Source organism: Stigmatopora argus, chromosome 6, assembly GCF_051989625.1.
Source record: "Stigmatopora argus isolate UIUO_Sarg chromosome 6, RoL_Sarg_1.0, whole genome shotgun sequence".
NCBI lineage: Eukaryota > Metazoa > Chordata > Actinopteri > Syngnathiformes > Syngnathidae > Stigmatopora > Stigmatopora argus.
In genome coordinates, this window is record NC_135392.1 from 6,015,540 (window position 1) to 6,026,112 (window position 10,573).

General features: G+C 40.7%; 1 protein-coding gene across 2 annotated transcripts; it reads right to left on the bottom strand.

Annotated features, from left to right (window-relative positions):
• Positions 1–65: 65 nt before the first annotated feature.
• On the bottom strand, positions 66–10,211 carry usp4 (ubiquitin specific peptidase 4 (proto-oncogene)). Of its 2 annotated transcripts, none has more exons than XM_077603353.1 (22): positions 9,941–10,211; positions 8,546–8,673; positions 8,332–8,462; positions 8,094–8,220; positions 7,867–8,012; positions 7,193–7,236; positions 6,940–7,089; positions 6,250–6,367; positions 5,987–6,160; positions 5,761–5,919; positions 5,391–5,615; positions 4,828–4,911; positions 4,616–4,710; positions 4,353–4,535; positions 4,047–4,273; positions 3,094–3,306; positions 2,948–3,018; positions 2,770–2,885; positions 2,523–2,672; positions 2,026–2,129; positions 1,431–1,519; positions 66–1,295 (listed from the first exon to the last, which is right to left on the bottom strand). In XM_077603353.1, exons 1-22 carry the CDS (start codon positions 10,072–10,074, stop codon positions 1,173–1,175), a joined length of 2,991 nt encoding a protein of 996 aa, XP_077459479.1. In that variant the 5' UTR covers positions 10,075–10,211; the 3' UTR covers positions 66–1,172. The 2 variants fall into 2 exon arrangements, with proteins under 2 accessions (XP_077459479.1, XP_077459478.1); XM_077603352.1 differs by having other exon boundaries at positions 7,175–7,236.
• Positions 10,212–10,573: the final 362 nt, after the last annotated feature.

Below are 10,573 nucleotides of genomic sequence, written 5' to 3' on the forward strand. Positions count from 1 at the left end.
GGTAGCATGACAAAAGGCAACAATTCATGTATATTAAGGAGCACATTGATTCCAAAGAAAGCATGTTACTGTTGAGGCATTCAGTCTTTATTGGAGTTTGACTTCAAATATTTCAATTTAAAAACAAATCCTATAGATATCAGCATGATAAATATGAGGACAAGAATGTTTACACCTATTTAAAATAGTGTGATTATTTACATATCTTCAGTTAAGTTGGATCCTTTTGGATTCGGTGACCCAAAACAAAAATCACTGATTGTTTGAGATGCTAAATTAAGATTACATTTATGACATGTCAGTGGCATGTAGAAAGTAGTGGAGTTTGTCCAGGAAAAGACCTATAGATGGTGACCAGTCATTTACCCGTCACTACTGAATCTTAAGTGCCTTACAATCAGGAGCACAATCCAACATTCACTAACTGTGCTTAATGGGTTCATTTATCATAGAGAATAGTAGGATATAGCATATCTATTCATTCAGGGAGAGCAAAATAAGAACTTGACTGGATGCTTGTTTGTAGCCTTGCAGACTATCCAGGAGGATCAATCTTGTATATCCTAAATCAACGTGTTTGCAAGATCTCAAACACGTTAGTCATTTCAATACAGCACTGCAATCTTACGCATGATTTAGCCTAAGCCTTTTGTAAAAAGGTCCCGAAATGTGCGGCAAACCAAAATAACCCTTAATGTCCAGGTTGTACGCTAGAAGGGAGATGCTCAATTCACCAAGAAGACAAAATGCATGTACCATTTCCAAACTAAAGGCCACTGTTTGCAGTGTGATCACAACTGAAGTCCTGTGTGTGTCTGTGTGGGACAAGCTGCTTGTTTTGGCTCAAGTAATGTCCAGAATAAGGAGTTGAAATCTCACAGCAAGCTCACCTAAACCAACTTTTATACACACCCTGGAACACTTTGGTTGAGACAAGCTTTACATTTGGCTTTTAAAAGAAATTCTTTCTGCTTTGTGGTGGGCATCACACGCTTTTGTTCATCCACAATAATGTTTCTCCTCTTAACTAATTAATTTACTTAATATTCTCTCAGGTCGGCTGCCGCCATAGTAGATGTAAATCTAAGTGAGTATTGGTGTGGTGGGGATAAAGTTGATGGTCTTCGTCACTTAAGCAGTGTCTGCTTGTATTTCTGGCGCCATGAGCTCAATCAATTTAAGTCCATGTCGTCCTCGGCAGCTTCGGGGGCTCCTCCCAGTGACGCAGATGGCTCCGTTTTGCTGAGGCCTTCCTCTTCCCTCCGCTGATAGAATAGCACGTAGGCTGCTTTAGTCTGCAAGTGGAGGGTAAAGTTAGGGTTACAAAAGCAGGGAAACTTAACACCAGGGCGAAGAGTTTCATATGGCAGGGGAAGCCATTCAAAATGACAAAGCATTGTAGAAGGAAAATGGAGTAAATTCACACTCACCACAATCTGGTCCTCCGAAGAAGTCGAGACACTGTTGTCGTCAAAGTAATACCACTTTCCGTCCACTTTATTTTTGCCGTACGCGGTGTCTGTCAAAAAGGCACAAAGTGAGGAGAAAAAAAAAGAGAGAACCTGCCCTACCCAGTATGGCTGTGAATAGCTCAACGGAAAATGAAGCCCCCAGAGAGCTATTGACACCTGAACTATCAAAAGAAAAGATGCAGTTTAGGGAAGTGGCATAGTAAGCTAGCTAACTGCACATCACAACAGTGCTAGGTGACCGTTGTCGCAAACAAAACCAGGGGCCTTTGGGACTTGTGTCACATCCCAGATGCCTCATTAGGCTCTATTTTTCCCTCAAACAGATGTGGCAGCAATTTGCTCTGCACATGAAAGGGAAGACTTGCTAAGGAACAGACTCAACTAATGCCCTGTATTTTGCAAAAAGAAGACATTTTCCTATGGTTTCATCTGCACATCTACGTTCAGGCAAAAAGGTTGTCAACCCTTGGTTTTGGTGAATTGCTACTATGCTTTGAAAGACTGGCTGAAAAAAAAGTAATACAATGAAAGTTAATGACGTGACTTGACTTACAGTGACCTCCTCCCATTCCTCCGTAGTGATTGGACACAGCGACAAGATCATATGTGTGATGACCAGCTTTGGGGTCAGATAGAAATTCTGACATGTCCAAATCCCTGATCAAAACAGACAAGACATGTAAACATGTTATTCTGGGCTCTAAAGCCAACAAAGGTAAGAATGAGTAAGCACTTAGAAACAGGATTTGACAGTTTTTTTGTGTGTACTTGCACCACCATTGTTGACCTAACTTCTCGTTTTTTTTATACATTTATTCACCACCATGATTCATGTACATTTTAAGGTTGCTATGGCTAATAGTTGAGCACACAAAGGAATCAATAGTAACACTAGAGAATGCCATTCTTTTTTATGATGGAAAGGTGACATTACTTAACAACTATTTTGCCAATTAGACCGTAAAGTTTTTTTTAAGAGCCAAATAATGGAACAACAAAAAAGCTAACACTATAAGAGTCTTTTCTGACAGATGAAATCCACATACATACCTGATGGGAAAATCAACCACTGTGTCCAATTTGTCCCTCCAGCACCTGTTGTAAGAGAAGCGCTTTAGGTGAACGACCATGATACGAGGCAATGACCACAGGTCAAATTTTTTCGTAGCCCGCTGATGTTTCTTGCACGTGGGACAATACCTGGGAAAGAAAATGAGAGAAAATGCGTAATATTAGTGGGATGGAGATTCGAGCGGAGGAGGGCAGGGGGATTTAAAAACGAACTAATCAAGGTTACCATGGATCATGAGCTCCAAGGGTCTCCATGGTTGTAAAGAGCTCGATGCATTCTCTCAGAGCCACGGTGGCTTTCTTTTTGGGAGGCTGGTGCATGCTCTCATGCTTTTCACATGCCTGAAAAACAATGAATGTTCACACAAAGCAAAATTATACAAACATTTAACACAAACACTAACCTCTGCTTCCTGCTCATCATAACACATCTTCTTGGAGTCAGAGTCCCAATCGATAGCCACAGTGGAATGTGCTGCACAGATAAATTCACACTAGAGCAAACTGTCATTTAAAATATCAATGCGATTCAAGAAAAACAACAACTGACGATTAAGTTTGAGGATGTTTCCGTCACATGGCAGGGGGCTGATGTTGGCTGTTCCATAAGAGTTGACAACACTGAAGCTAAAGAGTTTGGATGGTAGGGAGCCCGCCTTGGCTTCACTCTCAATTGTCCCGTTTTCCAAATCAGAAGTCTCCTCCTCAGACTGGCCGTTCTGTGGCTCTGGACTCACCTGGTGGTCCATGGCTTCCTCCTCTCCTGGGAACATATAAAAAATGTTCCAATTAGGATTGACATAAAAATCTGTCAAAAACCAGACCCTTTAATAGAATGTGGAACAGACTAAAAAAATTCACTTCTGGAGTAATTATGAATGAAGTTACTAAAAAAGTAAGGATTGGGGGATCCTGGCCAAAGGTGTGCTCTCTTGGAGCTTCAGGTATATTTAGATTTAGAAGAAAGTTCAATGACAGGTCAGCCAAGGAGACCAGGGTTTGAAACAGGGTCATCTGCATGTGCAATCTCATTAAGCACTTACCCTGAAGTGACAGGGCCATCTATTGGTGAAACATACTATTGTTAAATTCCTCATCTAAGGAGCCCACATTATCTCTCAAGTTTTCCTAGTCTTCCTGGTTCCAAATTAAGCCGGTATCCACAAAACTAAGTTTGACTACATTCGCTTTACAAATAACTTGCAGTGAAAGAGTTCATTGCTCGTTGAGGATGAATGCACATTTTAACCTGGAAGAACAAAGCTAATGCCCACAATAGGGTTAACTAAACCAGACCAGTGAGTCGCATTACTGGTATTGAAAACCCTGGGTGACTGATATACTGATTAAAAACAATAAATACACAATATATTATTAACATTAATTGATATTCATTAATTATTTCCCGTACGGCAAATCAAAATAAATAGTCAACAACAAAAGCCTTTTCCAATTCACAGCATTGATAAGTGCCAAAAGGTAAGAAGCCAATTGGGCACTAACCATCATGTATTCCATTGGTTTCAGTGCAAGTTTCTGAGTGGTTACTGCCATTACTTGAACTGGCACTGCATGTGGCCGCATCTGACAGGGGACTGCTGCAACCACCTATGCTGGCATTGGCACCGGATGATGTGGAACATTCACGAACTTGACTGCAGCTGGCAAAGGTGGCCGAAGCCGAGGCTCTACTTTCATTTCCACCGCTCTGCGGGTGTTTTACATAGCGCCTGCAATAAAAGATAGACCAAATCAGTTGTGTAATGGATACACCCAGTCCTCCGTTTTTTTGTTATCCGTGTTTCTCACCCAATCCTCTGAAGGATCTTTTCGTAAAGAACGTCCGCTATGAGGTTGTGACGGGGTACGGTGACGAGTAAGGGCTGGCCAAAGAGCATATTGCTGGAGGAGCTTCCAGCTTGTTTTGAATGCCGCTCCCTAAAATAAACTGGCAGGTTCATTGTCTCGCCATTCTCCTCCTGCACTTCATATCTGCAGCAGAAAAACGCACGCACATGCTATCAAGCACAGAGTACATGCGAAAGGATTGTTTAATAAAGAAAAATCCTTACACATATATCTCATCTTTATCCATAATTTGACTGAGGCCATCATCCTTTCTGTAAATTTTATGGAACCTGCGATTATAAACATCTGCCACCACCATCTACAAAAAGACAACACAACATTAGTAGACGGCATTTGCATTCAACCTTGAAAGTAAAAGAAGGAGTTGGATAATGTCTAGGCCACTTGATTATTAGAGTAAAGGGTAACATCGAACATTTTCTGGAGGAATCCCACAGAGTCTGGACAAGGTGCTGCACAAATCCATTACTGTGCCCAGTTTGTGAACAACAACTCGATACTGTGAAAGAAAAGACATTATAATGAAACATTAAATACAGAACTGTACTAATACAAAGTTTTTAAAATACAAGTACTTTTCAAGACTTACTTACAATAACTTGTTTGAAAATTACCGTATTTTAGGGAAAACATTTTATCATTTGATAAATAAAAAGCGAAATCATGTTTATTTATGGACTATTTAGCATGTCTGAAGTTCAGGGCTTGCATTATTAATTTTTTTACACCAATTTGTACATGTTTACTGCAAATGAATATTGGCTCCAAATATCGGTTATCGGCCCCGAAAAAGTAATATTAGTAGATCACTCTAAAATATGAATATGAATTATATGGCTTTCACAAACAATTTCAAGGTGTAAAAATTCACTTAAATTTGCTTTAGAATACATATGCCTAAATAGGTGATAATCCCCGACACCACCACCACTGTGTTAACTTGCCCAAAAGACCTGTTAATTCTGTAAAACTGTTTACTTGAGTGGGTCTGCACTGTGGGTCGGCTCTCACAAGGATGACCTCCATACTTCGGTCGATCTTCATTGGCAGAGGCAAAGTGAGGTAGCAGAAAGGGTCGAAGGTCACAGACACCTTTGAACACTCAGGACACACCAGAGTGGATTTGAAGAGGCCGTGAAAGATATCAACAATGATTGAGTCATTGCGTAAACGGTGGTTTGTCCAGGCTTCCGTAGCGACGATCTGGGATAAAAAAAATTATTTTACTAAATGTTAATTTAAAATGGACTTTAAAAAAGGCCCTTAGGTATAAAAGAATCGAAAAAGAATGGAAATGACCACCCCCATAAAATCAGTTTCCAGGTATCTACTGAAATAAAAATCTCACCTCATCAGGACGGCCATCAGCATCCCTTTGGGCCAAATAAGGCTTCTTCTTCACACGGTTCAGATCTTCATGGAGACCATCAAGCAGAAAGGCCAGCAGTTCTTGGGAATCCTGCTGCTGATAGCCTGAAAACTGCGGAGCAAAGCGCCCCACTTGTGTCTGGAATCAAAAACCTTAGCGTTAGAACTTTGGTCTGAAGACATAAAAGTCATCGTACTAGGCATACTTTGAAAGTGCGTGGGGCCACAGAACTACTGCGGCTGAGCCACATCTGCTTTACGAGATCAGCGTAGGCCTCTGCAATCTCGCCCCGCATCCCCAGTGGATTGCCTCGGTTAATCTCAGCCTCATACTGGTCATTTAAGAAATATTCGGTGAGTGGTGACGTGTTGCTTAGGCACTGTGGGGAAAAAGAATGGAAAATACATGTGTGAAATATGATTATGTAAACAAGATATACACGTATCTTCATCTCCAGTTAGATGGTACCTGGATAGCAGAGTTCATGAAGCATGTGTTGCCTAGATTACCGAGACCACATAGGCCAGGCTGGGACTGGGACTCTTTGTAGTTGTAGGAGGAGTTGTAGGAATTATAACCCCCTAGTCTGTGGGAGAGTACATCATTGTTGGAGCTGTAGATTACCAATTTCATGATGGCACAATAAATCTTGATTATATGGGCAACGATGTGATATTTTTGGATAATAAAAGACCACCACGATTATTTTTAATTTAAGGGCCTTTGGTCCATTTAATACAACATTATTTAACACCAACAGTTAGAGGTCACTTAAAACAAGAAAAAAAAATCTATTTTGTCATTATTGCTCATTTTGTGTCTGAATCTATTCAGATAATTGAATGAAAAACCTTCTTAAAAAATGCATATAAAATCTAAAAGATAATGGAGAACAATGGCTTGCATTCCAATTGATTTTATTGAATCATTGCTCAACCAATCATTTAAATCAAGTTTGATGTATTGTTATATCTCTAATTATAACTGTCACAAAAAAGCAAGACATTACATGTTTAAGCATTATTTTCTCCATTATTATAGTTCTAAGAAGTTTGTGATTTGCATGTCTTTTAGCAACGATTTTTCACATTAAGGTAATTTATACTAGGTCTTGCCTATGAATTTCTTGAATGAATTAACGAAAAATGAAATACAGACCTACTACTGCCAGACGAGGCACTGTTGTTGAGCGTGTAACCAGCCCCGCAGCTGCTGTTTCCATTGGTGACTGTGGGGGAGACACTGGCAGACGAGTTAGAGGACAGTTTTGGGGAGGTGGTGAAAGTCCTAGATGGGGTTGCACTGGATCTGGTGAACAAGAATCAGATCATGGATATAAGAAACAAATACAATGCAGATTTGTAAGAAGGGAAAAGCATTTCATCATATTTACTTGGAATGAGAGGCTTGCCTTGGCCAGGTTCCATCTTCATTTTTGCGCTCAATCACAAGCACCTGAGGGAGTAAAGAAGCTACATGAAAACTAAGACATGGAAATCAATCTAAGCCATCTTAACTTCATACTTGATATCATACATCATGAATTCACATTTTGAAGCTTTAACAAACAGTATTAAACTCTAAGCGCGGGAAGTTGCTATTGTATCTAAAAGACATGGAACTATAATGAGCTATTGCAGTGAATAGAAAATGTTGTGTCATACACCAGTGAGAGGGGCTGAACAAGTGTATTGATCTCCTTATGACTCATCATATTGACATGGGTCTACATACACAATCGACTGCTATGCTTACATTTGCTTGGATCTGCTCAAGTGGTGATCCGTTCAAGATTAAAAACTGTAAAACCTTTGTTTTTTTTGTTTTCAAAAAAAGCTCAGGCTTGGTTTAGACATTTTTTTAAACTTCAGGTAAAGGGCAAATATTTGTTTTAGGAGTGCTAAATGGTGACAGGATTTTAATTATTTTATTAGTGGGTTTTTTCCCTTCTTTTTTTTTTTAAAACAATACTGCAGAGGGCAAGTTTCCTTTTTAAGAAACACGTTATCAGATTTGATGAGTGGAATTCCTAATTGCTTGAGAAGGAGAAATGACTTGCGAAAACTGTATTTTTTTTTATATTACCTGCCCAGGAAAGAGGCCAGCGTCCTGTACACTGCTGTCAGGCTTGTTCAACTGCTCATAGGTGTTACTCATATATTTGTTCCAAAGCCTTGTTTCTTTTTCCGGTGGAATACTGAATAATGTCCTCATCTCTTTATTTATGGTATCTGTTTAAAAAAAGAAACAAAAATGGTGCCAATTACAGTCCATTTTAATGGTTAGTTGAACCCTCTCGGAAAGTCTCTCACCAATAGTGTCAGCTTTACTGAAGTACCGAGTGACCACATTGTCCATGTTATCATTTTCACACAGGTTCAGCTCTAGCAAGTAGACCTCCACCTTGCAGTGTTTGACAAACATGCCATGTTCAACAACCTGTGTGAGAGACGTGGAGGTGAACATGTACTAAGTAATAGTAAAACTTGGGTTAGATGAAAATGATTACGGAAATACTGAAATTCAAAGCAAAACTATAAAATAAATTACCCTTCTAACAATAGGTCTTTGGGCACCCAGGCAGCCATACCAGCTGACAAGCTTAGTCCATGCCTCCGTGGGTACTAGGACATAGTCCAGCTCATCGATGAGGTGCTGTTTCAAGACCTGTTTGTCCTGATCTTTAGAAAGAAAAGAAAAATCATTAAGCTGTTGATGGTGCCCTACTATCTAAATTCTGGCGATGGCCAAACAGGAGTATTACCAGAGAACAGGCCCGAGTTATCAACAGGTCCTGGATAGAGGCTACGCTCTCCAACATTGTACATGTCCCAGTTGTCAAAGCCCACATATTTCTTCCACTGTTTGAACCAGCGGCTGTCCACTAAATACCTGTGAGGGAACAGTTAGACAGTTATTTTGAAGACATGATACCATATAGTACTGTTGTAGGCATATATCTTTGGTAGATCTCTTTCTAGCTACACTCACCTGAGCGCTTACCCTTGCTCAATCTGCTTTACTTAAGAAGCTTGCTTGAGGAAAATCACATACAAAGATTGCCGCGTATAAAGTGGAGCAAAGAATTTAAATGGAGGCCATATGTAACAGCCTCCACTTTTGACAAGTATATCAAATGCCGGTTACCGACACCATTATCGGGCTGATTGGACACTCTAAATTGCCCTTAGGTATGGGTATGAGTGTGCATGGTTGTCCATCTCCTTGTGCCCTGGGATCGGCTGGTCACCGATTCAGGGTGTCCCTTGCCTCTGGCCCGGAGACAGCTGGGATTGGCTCCAGCACCCCCCGCGACCCTAATGAGGATAAAGCGGTTCAGAAAATGAGATGAGCTGATGACCATTGATGGTACAATCATTTCATGGTTAGGATTTACTTTTTAGTAAGGAAATAAAAATATTACTTTGACATGCTTGAGTCACCAACGTTATTACATGAAAATGAGTGACAGTTTGGGGTGATATTTGGTGAAATTTCATTTCACTTTTTTTCATGTGCAGTTACCTTTTTCCTCCACACTTCATTATTATGTCAGCTTTATAGGGTAGATTTGATTTATTAGCATGTGTAGTTATGCCAAACACGATTCACTGGTGTTACTATAAAAAAGGTTCGTGACAACAACGCTTATATTACAAGTACCTGCCTTATCCCATGACAGCAATATATGACAGTGCCGGGTGGTCTTAAGAGGTAGCTAACGCGGATCTGGGTCTTCCCGGCAAATCAGCCATCTGAATGCTGGCTTTAACACAAATTCCCGAAAACAGGGCCTGTAGTAGTTGCCGATCATTCACCATATCGGCTGACGACGGGACACGTTAAAATCAAATAGAAACCTTTTCAGCAGTCCTCTTAGACAGACTATTTATCCCAGTGCTGCTGAGCTATTTGCTGACAAAAGATATTTACTGTGTCCAGTGTTAATGGCTTTACGTGAGGAAACAAATAACGGGATTTCAAACAAGTACATAGAACAAATGGGAACATTATTGACAAAACGATGTTTTTCGTGTAAATGGAGTACATATAAGCGCTCTTGCCATTTCCGGTTTGGAGCTTAGCTAAAGGCTAAAGTTAGCAAACTCGGGCTAGCTTATCAGGCGCGCCCCGAAGTCGGCCCCGGGCTTCTTCTCACCATTCGTCGCCCTTTCTCAGTGAGGTCTTAAGCAGCGAGCCAATAGTCTGTTTTTGGTTATCCGTGGATGCGGTTGGCATATCCGGGTCGGAGTCCGCTGAGCCGCCCGAGTCGGGTCCGCCTCCTTCGGCCATCGTGTAGGCGAGCTAGTGTGCCGGTATCAGGGGAGCGCGGCTACAAGAGAAGGGAAGCTCTTTGGGCCGATGAGGGCGTGCTTCCTCCTACGGTGGCTGCGAGGGGCGCACGGGCCGCTAGATTGTGTCGTCGCCACCTCGACATTACACACAGGCATAGTGTGCCACCTGTTTCTCCACACGTCACTCTTTTTACATCAATGAAACTCACGATAAAGAATAACAAACCTACGTTTTGTTATTGAAATCATTGAAAATGCCATTGAATTTGTTCTTCACACTAAACAGGGGAATCAAAATATGACAGTGGGGCACTTTCACGAAAATCAAGACTATTTAAACTAGATTGACTAGTAAACCATCTGACAACAGCTATATTCCATCTATTTCTGGAAAATATTGGCTTTGGTTTAGGTTTTTCTCCATTTATACACATGGCAAAATGACTAAATTCAATGTCTTTTCATTTTATTAATCAAGATTATTCCTGATCGGATCC